The 14,742-nt window shown below is 38.8% G+C and overlaps 1 protein-coding gene across 5 annotated transcripts in view; it reads right to left on the reverse strand.

Moving 5' to 3' along the window:
- Nucleotides 1-14,742, reverse strand: part of NEDD4 (NEDD4 E3 ubiquitin protein ligase) — a 238,958-nt gene that overhangs the window by 90,116 nt on the left and 134,100 nt on the right. For all 5 annotated transcript variants that reach the window (XM_089667948.1, XM_089667943.1, XM_089667928.1 and 2 more), the window contains 2 exons: nt 14,506-14,567; nt 1,780-1,882 (listed from right to left, as the gene is read on the reverse strand). In XM_089667948.1, coding sequence (XP_089524074.1) covers nt 1,780-1,882; nt 14,506-14,567 — 165 coding nt within the window. The remainder of the gene's footprint in view (nt 1-1,779; nt 1,883-14,505; nt 14,568-14,742) is intronic.

Below are 14,742 nucleotides of genomic sequence, written 5' to 3' on the forward strand. Positions count from 1 at the left end.
GCACGCCCATTTAGAACAAAAAAAAAAAAATATGTGGAAAAGTATCCAAATAAACCAGTTTAGTTACAAAGCATAAGTTCATCTTTTCACAAAAAATGCAAAGGTTAACACCACACACTCTCCCCAACCCTCTGGCCCCCCCACTGCACTTACCTCTGTGGGTAATTATCTGTCACTGCCCACAGAGCCGATGAGGTGGTTCGGAAGATTTGAAAGCCCTACTTCTCTTCCCCTTCTTTCTATAGGACCTTCCAGGACAGATCAGTATGTTTCAGATTGGTCACGTGCTGGCATGTGACCATTTTGACCAATTAAAAAGCTTTGATCTGTCCTAAAAACCATAAGGAAAGAAGGAGAAGAAAGATAAGTGCGAGGTAAGGGGATGGGGTACGGTGTTAGTTTACCTAGTCATTTTTTGTGAAAAGGAGAGCTTACACATTAAAGATTAGCTCCTCTACTCTGAATGAAAACATTTGCGTTTTAACACCAAATTGGGATTGGGCAATTTTGTATGTAACGATGTACTGTATATATCACTGTCAACTCCTTTTGTTTTTTTTTGGTTTGTATAAAAAAATAAAGCAATGTAAACTGAGAATGAATGGTATATCCACAGCATTACATCTCAGGTGTACAGCCTATGGACTAAACAAAAAAGTGAGACTCCATCAATGACTTCTTGGGTACCTAAATAGTTATATATATTTAGTAGATTGGGAAGCATTATTGAAAAGGTGGATGTGGAACACATCAAGCTGACAAAAGGCATTCTGTGAAACTGTATATTATTCTCTGAAGCCTGAGCAATAATATTTTTTGGAATTCGTGCTGGACTGGAGAGGGATGAAATATGGTAATTATACAGATCTTTTTTACAAAGAGTATTCAGGATAGGTAGTAGGAGGGGGTAGGGACATTTTTAAGAATAGTTATGGCCATGCAGGAATTCTACTTCAATGTAACACTCGCATGTATTTATTGCTATTCACAGAAATTACAATACTCCCCTTGACTGTACTTTTCTGCTGAACAATGATACCACGTTTGTTCAGGCATCAACCAGGGTGAGCATAAACTTTCTGGACTAAGATGCTAGGTAAGATATGACACAGCCATGTGAATACAGGTGTTTGTACAGTTCTTGTCTGTGTTCAGAACCGCCCAACACAGATCAGACCCTGATCTCACCTTTTGACTTCTACTAACTTACACTTTTTCAGCCCAATCACTGGATAGACAATACTGGGGAAGTCTTCCTTCTGCTTGAAACAGACCTATGACATCATCTCAGCTTAGACAAAGCCACTGACTGCAGCTCAAGGACAGCTTTTTAATAACAACAACAGGTGGAGCTTTTTCTGAAAAATGATTATGTTGCTGTATATTGCCAAGATTTTATTCATACACACTTGTAAAGTTACTCCACTTTCAGCAACTGCTTTAGAGAATATGTTAATGGTCTGTTAATTTTTTTTCTAATTTCTCAGTACTAAATATTTCTATTACTGATACAGTCATGAATCATTCAAAAGTACAAGAATTGGTGTGTACTACAAATAAATTCCTGCTCTGCCAAAAGGATGTGTGATTTTATAATATACAGTACATTAGCAGCTTGCTGCAATCATAACAGAAAAGCCATGATCACAGAAATGTGTTTAAAAAAACAACAGAATTTAATTTTATTAAAATTAATTTAATTTTATTTAATTTTAAGAGCTCTGTATCAAATATTCAAATATGCAAATGCAAATATATAACTAAAGCTATGAAACCAACCTCCAGCTCTTCGCCTTGCTCTGTATTTTCTTCCTCTGATCCACTGCTTTTCGGTAAGTAACTCATTTTTAACCTAAGATTTCCCTTGACTTTAGATTTATGACTGTTAAAAAGAAAACAGACATTACTCATTATATAAGACATGTTTATACTAACACCTCTATAATAACAAGCAATAGAAAGCCACAGTGTTTAGCCGGTTTATAAACAAACTGTCACAAAGACATCATTAAGTGTAGTACTAGCCAGTACTGTGCTTTCTCCATCTGAGAAAAATGTGGCCAGGCAAAAAAGGAGAGTCTTCAGGAAAATCACTTGACAGTTGTGTCATGGTCTGTCATTGTTAACAAACCATCAAAGAAATAAGCATGAAGTATGTCAGGTCAAGTTCTCATCTTAAGACTCCATGCTCAATGGGCATTTTAATAACGCTGGTAATGTTAGCTGTGTACAGTTTTTCAGCTTCTTTTAGCATTTTTACATTAGTGTTTAGCGGTTTTTCACTGTTTTTGCCAAAAAAAACCTAAACGTCCAAAAACTCCGGTTTGCTGCGTTTTTCAGCGTTAGAGCGTTTTTACAGCTAAAAAGCTCCTCTAGAACACAACTAGTTCTGGGTTTTTTTTCCAGCCAAAAACCGCCCCTGCCAAAAAACACTGATTACAGTCTATGTGCATGGACACATAGGATAACATGCTGGGGAGTTTACTGGCTGTAGAAAGAAATGCCAAAAGCCAAAAACAGCAGCTGTAAAAATGTCCAGTGTGCATGAGCATTTAGAATGGTGTATGCAATTAAAGTTGACCTTTTATTTAGCAGTAATCTTCTCAAACAAGAGGGTAGGAGAGGTAGATACTTCACTTTTGGATAGAGGTCCATTTTGAGCACTGGTAGAAAGTAAAGTTTACTTTTCATAAATATTCAGCCTGCAGGCTGTGCAAAAGTGTTAACAGGTGACCAAAAACATTTCATCATTAAGGGAAATTCCACATCACTTTGGTGCCCATTTAACTGACCCCTCCAAGACTCCTGCCTGTCAGGTGTAAGCAGTCGGATGGCTGCGCTTCTACTGGATCACTTCCACAGCCCCTGGTAGCAATGCCACTCCCCCTCCCCCAATGTGATGGGAAAAAAGAAAGTTAAGCAAAAACAAATACATACACATAAATGTAAAGGCACACGTTGGGGGGCCTACGTGTGAAAAAGATGATGGCAATATACATGTTACATATCGCCGCGCATGCCAGAGTGAGCATAATAATTCTAGCACAAAACCTCCTAAACACTAAACTATAGGGGCTATTGAAGCGCCACCTATAGAAAATATAGGTTACTGAAGTCTGTCGCCATTTCATAGGCACACACAAATTTAAAGTTTTGGCATGTTGGGTATCTCGATGCAACTTCATCTTTCTATTTTAGTTGATCAAAAATGTGGGTGATTTATTGTTTGTTTACCTTATAATTCACTTTAGTGTGTTTTGTACTGAAATTTTACCTTTGCGGTAATAACGTGTGACATAAAAAACTGGAACTATCACTATTTTATTCTCTAGGGAGTCTGCTTTCAGAAAATATATAATGTTTGGGGGGGTTTGTGTAATCTTAAGCCTGACATAATTGTGTGCAAAAAAGGCTCTGGCAGGGAAAGGGCTAAAGGTTACCATTGTAGATTTATAGAGGAGGTCATATGGAGAACATTATCTGCTAATGAACCTGTGCACAGATATAACATCTTAACAACAATAACTCAGAAAATGTAGGAATTTTATTTTTCCTTTTCTTTCCTGGGGCTCAGAGTGAAGTTTTCATTCACTCTAACACTGGGAAAATACATGATAATATATTATTTTGCTCTTGATGATAGTTTGTCGATTTAGTATGTATGTGGTTTTTTTTTCTCTTCCAAATTGACTTATTACCTCTGCTGGAAGTTAGTTCCAAGCATTCACTATTAGTTTAGTCATTGGGAACCTCTCAGAGGTTGAGTGAGGGGTTATTAATGGTTTCTAAGTTTTGTATTTTAGGAAAAATACTAGAACATCAACGGATAATACAGACCTGACCCAGACTAAGCAAAATACTTGGAAAAGAGGACCTTAAAGCATAGCAAACTTTACATGTTTGCTTTAAGGAGAAGCCTCTGAATTACAGTTAATTAATGGCAGTCGGGAAAAACTAAAACTCTAAAATAAAAGGTGTTTTTTTTTCCTCTCTCTACTTTTTTTTTTTGTGACCCTGCCTTGTAAAGTGAGTTTAAAATGGATCAATTTACTCACTATAATAGAGGAGTGGCTTGTGCTAAGTCACTGTATAACAGAAATGTTTTTTTTGTAATGCAGTTTGCATTTTGTTTTGGAGACCAAATACAGATTCAATGCTCACTAACAAGTTAATGAGAAAGGTGTAGGATAAATATCATGTTGAGTCAGCATTAAATCTGTACCTTTTTGTTATTTTTTTTTTATTATTATTTTTTCTGCTCTTTTTTTTCTGTCTATCCTTTTAGCACAATTTCTCTTCCTGGGTGCTTCTTAAGTTGTCTGGCTTGGCTATGGTGAAATAAAAAAAAAAATAGGAGGGGGATATGGAGAACATTATATGGAGAACATTTTGAAATTGCACAGGGAGAACATTTTTTTTTATGTTTTATATAGAATATTAAAGCTCCCTTACAGCATTTTTGTGTGTTTAAGTGAATTCCCAGCATTTTTTTTTCTCTTCCAACATCGAATAACGGTTTTATATAAATGTAGTGAAGCTCCCTTATTGTCATTTAACTATTCCAACTACAACAAAAGTAACACCAGGTTTAAGAAACAGCTGTGTATCCATTCTACAGTATCTCTACATCTCACATGAAGTCCTCTCTACAGTCCTAGAATCTATCAGTCCTCATATGCGGTCATTTTTTTTCCCTCTGTTTGTTGGTTGTTGCCATAACGAAGTTCAAAAGGCATTGCTTGAGTATCACATAGATATACTGGGACTTGAGATGAGATTCATAGTGATTGGCCATTAGCAGGTATAGTATAGTACAATTGTACTTAAGTGTAGTTTAATTGGATTATTCCTGAAGCCACAACAGGTGACATCACACTTCCCTGTATTCTGAAATTAAGTTATTTGGTCTGCTTATATGACACTGCCTACTCTGCTCTGGGAACTCTTCCCTAGCCTGCTAAAAGTATGACCTCAACTTAGCCTGCTAAAGGCATGGCTCATACATTAGCTACACCCAGTAGCCAAGGACAGAATTCAGTGCACAAATGTTCGACGCCAGCGAAGGATTTAGCCCATCAGGGTTTGTATAACTGGACGCAGATTCCAGTAAAAGCATACAGTGGTGAGTTGCGATGGCAACAGGATCCCCAATGGAGACGTGAAGGGTCATATACACACAGTGGGCATCAGCAAAAGGTGGGAAATTACTTGCAGGCTTATGACAATGGAAGGAGACAGAGAGTGTTTTTAACCCGGAGATACTGGCTGAAGGTGATAACCATCCAAATTGTTAATGTGGCAATGTAAAAGGGTCTCATGAGTATGTCACAGTACATCTATAGCAATTGCCAACAACGGTCCATAATAATCAGAAGTACTAGATAAACATCACTTTGAATGAATCTGTCTTACAAGTACTCTTCAGGAAACCTGTGTTTTCCAGTATTATATTGGTGCCCACAATAATAAAGCATACGTATACCAAAGCAAAATCGCCATGGAAGGATGTCACAGAAGCAAGTGCAACATGATCAAAACAGCATTATGGACTTAATATTATGGGACTGTTGAGAAACAAGATCCTCAGTTTTTCGGCTTTGTCTCTTATTATTAATATGGACTTATTACATCCAACACAAGTTATGAACTACAGATATTGAGATCCAGAAATGTGGACTGTAGAGATGAGTTTAAAGAGTCTTTTCAAAGAGATTTTTTTTTACTCAGAAGGTAACATTAAAATTCTGAATATTAAAGAAGATTACACATAAATCATTATTTTAGGTGTGGCCTAGTTTCACTGGTCACAAGGGGCGGACTGTTAGATAATGAGTTTATGTGAAATCTCCATTAATGGATGTAAATGGTGTTGTAATTGCAAGTATATTTTGGTTAGATAGAAATGTACAGTATTTGGGCCATTGAGTGTTTTGCAGCATCAAGGCTTTCTGGCTTCCATGCTGGTGTGGATGTATATAGAGTTTTCCACTGTAGAAGTTCTGGCCTTTTGTTGTCCACTTAGCATATCTCACATGAGTAGTAAACAGCAGCCTCCTTTGAACTTCCAATCGGGTTGTGCCCAATATACATTGGCTAGGTACAGTGTCCAATTAGTGAGCATTATATTAGCCACAGTACAGACAGGAGGGGGGATATAAGGCCTGGTCATCCAGCTGGAGATCTCTTTGTGCTGGGACGCCCAGCAGGCAGCATGAGCAGGCCTGAAGTTGAGAGGTAACTAACTTTTTACCTGTATTGTACATTGTATTTTAAACATGGTTTTATGAATACATTGTAAATATCGTATAAGTCAAGAGACTTAAACTGTACATTGTGTTGTAAATACTGCTTAGTGTGTAATTTGTATATATTATGTACCTCTATCAATAAATGTATTTTGCAGATTGAACTACCTCTTTTGTATAGGAACTCTCAGATCTAGCTGTGTACATGTAAATACTCCTACAAGGATTGGGGTGCATTCACAAACCTATTTAACAGGTGCTAGAATTAGTGCCCATGATCTGACGTTTGCAATGATGCTTCACCTGTGTGGGACTATCGCTGTTTGTGTGCGCGTGTACCCGACGCATTCGATTGCCTTTGTCTGCGAGCACAGGGGAGAGATCTCTACTCTGTCTTTAAAAGCATTTGATCATACCAAGTGTGATTAAATGCTTTCATTTTTAAAAGTGGTACCACTTAGATCCGGATAAACCAGAAGAGATGTAAGGTCATCGCTTCCGGTTTCCCTATATCATAGAGGCAAACAGAGCAGTTCTGGTCTTTGTTCGCCTCAATGATCAGCCAGTGGAAGCCGGTGGAAAGGGACAGCCTGATCAAACTGCGGAAGGGAGGGTTTGTCCCTTCATGTAAAAGCAATCTAGCGGCTAGTTGGTCAATTGTATAAGCAATCCTAGTGGCTGTTGGCTCTAAAAAGAACCGGGATGATGCTTACAGCTGCAGGCATCATCCCAATATAATCACTTGAAGTCCAGTGATGTACAGGTACGTTGCTGGTCGTCAAGTGGATAATTGTGCTCTCACTTTCGATGTTATGTCTGTTTTCGCGTCATGTTTAAAACCTGCTTAGTAACCTTGGCTTAATGCTGCCATAACATGACAGAAAGTTAGGTTCTGGTGAAAACATGGGAGCAAGGATAAAGAATGAGTGAAAACACTTTCATCAGTTTTCTCTTTTTGTAGGTTGAGATCTCTTCAGCTCCCTTTGGACTCCATTACTGTTTTCAGAGAACTTATCACAACTGAATCTCCTACAGTTGGAAAAGTAGCAGCCATGTATGAAGAAGTAGGACTTTAATGTACAGGAGGAAGAGTGCAGTACTGAAGAAAAGTTCCTAAAGAATATGTAAACCCAAAGCTTAAAATTCCTGATATATGCCTGCTGTATCATGACCTGGTATGCAAAAGAACCCGGTTCTCTTTGAATTGCTTAAAGCGGAGCTCCACCCAAAAGGGGAAGTTCCGTTTTAAGGACTGCTCCCCATTAAGGATTGGCACCTTTGGGGAGCAGGTACCCAAATTTGACAGGTACCCGCTCCCACTACCGGTGTCCTCCCTCCCTCCCTGTAGTCTTTTGGAACATGTGACAGGTTCCAGAAGACTACAGGACCATTCATGAAGTGCAGCACTACTCGTTTATGCGCAGTGGGTACCCGGCTGTGAAGCTGCAAGCTATCACAGCCGGGTGCCCACACTGAAGATGCCGGCCCCCTGGAATACAGGACGGCCGGTGAAACAAGCTGTGGGGACACACCACGGGACCGAGGGTCAGCAGCTACAGTTTTTGTAGCTGCTGACTTTTATTTATTGATGGTTGAGTGGAACTCCACTTTAATTTGTGCAAAATCCCTGATGTTCCTGCCAGGACCTCTGATTTTTTATTAAAAACTGACCACACTAAGCATGAGAGCACAGCACGGTCATTTCTCTACCTGTGCTGGGAACTCAGTCTGCTCTCCTCCAATGATCAGACTTGTCCTGGCACCCCCCCCCCCCAGCCTGCACAGACTTTCAGATCAATGTGGTGCTGTTTCTCATTCCTTAGCTCTCTATGCAGCTGAGAACAGAGGGAATGTGATCATTTATAAAAAAAAAAAGGAGAAGAAGGGTATTTATGTTTTTTATACCTTTACACAAATGTTTTGCCTTTAATTTCTATTTTAAACTGAATGGATTCTTTTACAAGGTGACGGTTTACAATCCATGCTAAAAGGCAGACTCTCTAACTGAAGGTGAATGCAACATGCGTTTAAACACTTTATAATTAATTTTTGTAACACAATCCAGCATTTTTAATCAATATTTCATATCATCTTTCCTTTCCTCACTTTAAACTAGAATTGTCGGCTATCAATAATAACTAGTAATATTTTAAAACGTTCACAAATTCAGTTACACAAATATTTCTACAGCTTCACTTTTTCAACTGCAAAGGTTAATCTCTACAAATTGGAACTCCTCTGTGAGCCAGAAAAAAATACACTGGTGCAAAGGAGAATGTCTTTTTAGAGTTTACCTGCTACACATTTTGATTAATTTTATACTGCCAATTGTAAAAGAAAGCCAAATGCAAACAGAAATGAAATGGGAAAAAAAAAATTAAACAGTAAGGGGAATTAAGCAAATGTTTTTCAGACTTCTGCAGAATTGGTCAGAAAGTATGCAAAGAAATTCCATCTCTGTGCCCAGTGAAAACCAGAATTATGAAACACTGGAAGCTTTGCCTGAAATAAGGAGCACTGTGTTATGAATTTAAAGCCTGGCAAAAAGGTTCACTACATAAAATGAACAGACGTAAAATTGTTAGGCTGTTTAATTGATAACTAAGAAAAACATTTGCCTCCTATGGAAAAATCATATACATTGCCTATTCCATGAAGCTAAATATTGAAAGATACTCATTTGAAAGTTATAAAATGACAAGCTTCAACCACTACAACTTTTACTATTAAAATAGGGTTAACAGAGGGTATTTGCTTACTCTTGCAAAAACAAAGTTGGGAACAGAATGTATTATTTATCATTGCCTGAGATAATAGGATAATTCAGTGAAGCAGGTGGCACTTTATTGCAGATTCGCATTCTTCTGGACTTTTCTGGAACTGAATCCCTTAACTCTTCAACAGTCTTCATAGTTTAGGAAATTGCAAGGTAGGCCATGAGAACGAAACCCAGTATGGCTGCACAGCTGTACTAGCAGCATAAAATATTTCTCTTTAAGCTTGGAATTTAAAGTGAAAAATAATTATTTTATTTGGCTGGCACAGATATTGCAAGCAAAAACACCACAGTAGTAATGGTTAGGTCCTTTGGAACAGTATTTATTGGGCAGCCAGTCAGGGTCTTTGCCTAACACACTGGAGAAGTGTCAGAGAACCAGCGGTGGTCTAAAGAACCAAGAAACCCAGTGGTCAAAAGGGGAGTTAAAGTGTTACTAAAGTCCAAAATTAAAACAACATGTTATACTCACCTGTACAGAGCGGCCCCAATCTTCCACTGCTTGGGTTCCCAGCCAGCAATCTTGACTCTTCGTCTGTCCCCATAGCAAGCCGCTTGCTATATAGGCACACAGTGTCTGCATGCTCCCGGGCTGTGTGTCTATGGAGCTGCCCACCACTTCCTCCTTACTGTATTTGTTTGACAGCATTGCACTTGATTGACAGCTCAAGTGCCGTGTGAAGAGGAAGAGAGGGAAGAATAGCCATGTACAGTGCAGGGATCTATTCTCCGCCCGCTTCCCCTTCACATAGATACAGTGTGAGTGTGTGTGGAAGGGGGGGGTTGATGAGACGAGAAATAGAAAACATTTTTTATCTTAATGCAAGGAATGCATTAAGATAAAAAATGATTTTAGCTTTAGTATCAGTTTAAGCCAGAAAATTAAGTCCTGTTAGATTATTGCAGGCAGGTATCGCTATGTAAAACATTGAAAAAAAAGTGCCTATACTGTTTAAAATCCACTAATACAGGTTGTCACCCTGCTCTGCACATGTTCAGTTGCTCTCTTTTTTGGCCCTGTGTCGAATAGGAAGAGGCCGATTTGCTGACAGCCTAAAGATTTACTACTGTTCTGGGACTCCGGGCTTCAGCAAACTGGCAGCCTCCAGCAATAAGAAACAGGAACAAAGATGAAGGCAATTTAGATCACACACTAATTTTGATAACAAAATTAATAATGTTGAATGTATGTTCTTTGCTAAAGAACATTGTTGTGGGTAATGTTCCATTTAAGCTTGCCATACTTTAATAGACTTTTGTTTGAAAAATTCCTGTTTAGGAATGTTCATTTGGCTTTCTAATGGTTAGTGGGGTCAAATTAATGTTGATGAGAAAAGTTGACAAAAAAATTCAAAGGATCAAGATGGAGGCTTTTCTTCTAACAGACATGTTGCTAAAAGTGAATGTGGTTTTTGTTGAGAAAATTCATTGCAAAATTGAATGTTAAAAGCACACTAATATTGAAGTACTTTCAAACAACATTCATCAAGTCATCAATTGTACTGAGAATATTCCTACGAACGCTCGTATGAAAATCTTCTCATGGCCAGCTTTAGCCCACCCCGGCAAGGGAGCCCAGCAAAACTTAAGTACATTTTAAACCTTAGGCCTACTTTAATACTCAGTTGAAACTCATACAGTGTATAGAAACATTTTATATCCCAAAACATTATTAAAATGGGTGCACTCCTCATACATTTGAAATATTACCAGTCAAATGGGTTAAACGTAATGAGGTTGTTTGATTTTACTTTTCTATTAGAAAGTTTTCTTTAGGAAAGGAAAATGTTTTCCATTATTGGTGCATTTGGAAACTATACTGCTTTGAATACTGCTTGAATGAAGAATTTGTTTAGATGGTTCTTTAAAGGTCTAAACACTGAAAATAAAAAAAACAATAGGAGGTAGAGCTTTTTGGCACAACAAACCTGTGACAATCACGACGTCAGATCCCAGCCCTTCACACCAAAGTCGTGACCGAAGGACTAGCCAATCTAAAACTGCGATGTCACGTGCGTAACAATGCCACGCCCAGCTGCACCCTGCACAACGATTTTCCAGCTAATGGACCACAATCGATGTACCGGCAGCCTGAGTGTGATTGTTACTGGGTCAGGTTAATTACCTAACTAGCCTTTCACACTGCCACCACATCCTTTTTGTACAGAGAAAGAGGAAACTCAGCAATATCAGCAATAACACTATGATGGTTGAAATAATCGTCTGTATACCGCTGTCACCGCAGGCAGGTTATACAGAGGGTTAAACACACACAGTAGCGCTCTGCAGCGGCAGGAATTCGTAGTTTGCATTAAAGGCGTTAGAAACAGTTCAACACTTTCAGAAAGTAAGATTTATTACTAAAAGGTCAAAAGGGTGCAATAAAAAATATTTACAGAAAAAGATGTAGCCTAAATATATATATATATATATATATATATATATATATATATATATATATACACAAAGAACAATAGCACAGGAAAGAGATAACAGGAAGGATTTTAGAGGGTTAAAGTACTTGCCAGTCAGCCTTGGTGCAAGCAGCTTCAAGTTTCAGAAGTCAAAAGGATTTTGTTGTCTCTACTGTCAGTTTCGATGTTAAACAGGAGACTCTTCTTTTCTCTCTCACACACACACACCACTCCAAGCATAACAGCCTTTTTCTAAGATCTCAGGAGGGTGTCTCCTTACAGTAGAGAGCCAATTGCCTCATTTGGGGAGGGGTGTTGGGGCGGAGAGCCAAGCTAGAACAAAAATCCCTCTTAGCTTATATTATGGCCCATAACTTTTCCTAGGTACATGTAACATTCCACCCACGGGTATATTAATACGCAGAATCGTCTGCTGAATGTCTACATATGAAATATGACATATTTACTTGAATGGTTCAGGAGATACAATTTTCTGCTCTCTTATATGTGTCAGATAAGGGGTGCAACATACCAGGAGAATGGTCTCAAATTGAGCCATCCGAATATGGGCTCCATGTTTAGGTAATTATGTCCTACGTGAAGATATCAACTTATATGAAAAAGTGAGTTTTTAAAAGTAAGTCTGTTTTTACGACTCCTTGGAAGGTCTTTTGAAGTTAAGTGAGGGACTTGGTTTACGCTTTTACGATATCCCAGACTGCACAACTAACAGACAGCTAGGCTCCAGCTCCGTTGGGGGTTCTATAGCTCGGAGCTCTCCTGCTGTGCTTTGGCTGCCTGTGACCTCTGTCATCACTCAGCCCACATGTCACTCCCCAGCGAGGGAGGGGGGTGGGGGTGATTGGAGGAGGCAGCCTGCTTTAGGAGTGAGAAATGGAACAACATGGAAAATTCTTAACAAAATGGAGGTTCGTATCCACCTCTGGGTGCACGATTGCTACAACATGCAAAGTCTATTAAGCCAAAAAAAAAAATCTCTTTTCTCCTCTTCCATTTTTTATTTTCTGTGCACATTTGTCATGGTATCTGCAGGGTGCAGAGAATTGGTGGTAGGGGAGATGTAACTCCTGCTGTGCTCATGAGCAGGAGCTACAACATTAATGACTGCCCAAAGAAGGACGACAGAAGACTCAGAAGAAGGGACAGAGAAGATGGCAGAGGCAGAGGACAGAGCAGCAACTAACAGTTAATATAACATTAAAGGAGGGCACGCCCTTGCAGCTAAACATGTTATAATCTGCAACTATGATGCGCATATTTGCACATTATGGCAAAAGCCCTTTTAAACAGCTGATTTTAGTTTCACTTTAGAGTGTGTTATATGAATTCCCATTCCACCTACTTAAACTGTAATAAACCCACAACAGTACAATCAATCAGTCTGTATATGCACTAAAGCATGCTTGATATACTCACCGTGGAACCTAAAGGGTTAGTCCTCTGCATTGTGTAAAAATGCTGTTTGATTCTTACTTCTCTGATCCTCCCCTTCTTCCAGTGTCCCCCTCTTATATCCTGACAAGACATGTAGTGTGGAGACACTCTGCACATGCTCAGTTTGGCGTGTATTGCTAGAGAGGTGTTTTTTTTTTCTTGGGAGAGTGCATGTGATCAGCACAGGGCCAATCAGCATTGTCCAGACCGAGTTTAGAGGTTCTGCATCTTCCTAAAGCTAAATGAAAACTCCTCCTACAAGGTTTAACGTGTGCTCAGCTGGACACTGATAGAAGTAACTAGACTGCTCTAACTGCTAATGAGAAAAGGTATTTAGCAGTTTATATTTACTAAAATAATTGCATTTCCATGTTCTGTGTACTGTAGGAGGCCAGATATATTGAATGAAGAGTCCTAGGTTTCATAACACATTAACCATTTCCTCATTTGGCTACAGTAAACTTAAAGAGTAACCCCACTTGTGTTGAGAAAAAAATATTCCCCCTCTGGGTGATCTATGTACATTGCAAGGATTTTAACAAATGTCTTCTTCTTCGGAAAACCAGTTAAATACATAGTACATGTTTGCGGTTTTATCTTCCAAAAGATTTGAAGTTCTGTTATACACACACACATGCTACACTGTACAGGCACACAGCTGGCTTGTTAAAAAAAAAAACAATATTCCATGTCACTTCTCTGCATCCACTCTGCTGATTGGTAGCTGGACCAGAATCAGCACCCTTGCCTAACTAGCTTGGAGATGATCTAGGAAGCTGCATCAGGAACTTGTAAAAAAGATCTGTCTGGCTGTGCAGTGTAGCAGAGGTGATCAAATCATAAAACTAGCTCAAGAAAAAGACATTTTTTTTGCCAGGTAAAAGTTTAAAGAGTTAGTTAACACCTTTTCGTGAAAACTGAAAATGTGAACTAACCCACAACACATATATGCCCACCACATTTCAAGCTGGTACACAGCCCTGGAAGGGCATAAAGTGAGTGATAGTGAGTGATCATTGGCCAGTGCTGGCTTTGAAACCAATGAGAACCTCTGCCTTGTTCCAGGATGGCCTCCTGGAAAGCATACTCAAGGCTCCTTTACCTTCAAAAGTATTCTCACTGGTCAGTGTGATGACGTGGCCAGTGCTGACCAATAACCTCTTCCTATTGCTTGCATTATGTTGCGTAAGAACTGTTATACTAGCTGGAGAGTGCAGCAGATAATGTGGAGCACATAAGGTACATGCAACAGAGACCGGAGGGGTGGGAGGGTGTTGTGCGTTCATTTGCCTTTTCATTTCTGTGAAAAGGTGAACTAACCCTTTAAACATACATATATTTTATCTGTGTAGTGGTTTGTTCCATCTTGTAAAAAATGTCATATACAACAGAATTTATGACTTGGCCTTGGTTCTATCTGAATTAAATTCAAGCTAAATTTGCGTCAACAACTCTAAAAAGCTGTGGAAATTGCCCAAAACAAAGTAATTATCACAATGTATACAGGTGGTTTCAAACACAAACCAGTAGGTAGATGAATATACTAGACAGCTGAGCAGTAAAAACAACACTCAGTGGTGAGGCAAGAAGGACTGTACACAGCTCTTCTGCTTACCTTCGGGGATGAAGAATAAAGTCTTTAAATGTATATGGTCGCTCCAACCGGGGATTTTCTGTCTGGAAAAAGCAATGATAACTGGTAAGACCATATAAAACATACATACAAAAAAGTCTACAGTCATTACAAAAAATTAAATTAAATTAAGAACAATGATAAAAACAGGACATTATTAGTTGACAAGATTTCTGGCATAATCAACAGGTATTTCATATATCACACTTTCAGGTGTAT

This window comes from Staurois parvus, unplaced genomic scaffold (assembly GCF_062004578.1).
Source record: "Staurois parvus isolate SC_StPar_1 unplaced genomic scaffold, SC_StPar_1.0 ptg000054l, whole genome shotgun sequence".
NCBI lineage: Eukaryota > Metazoa > Chordata > Amphibia > Anura > Ranidae > Staurois > Staurois parvus.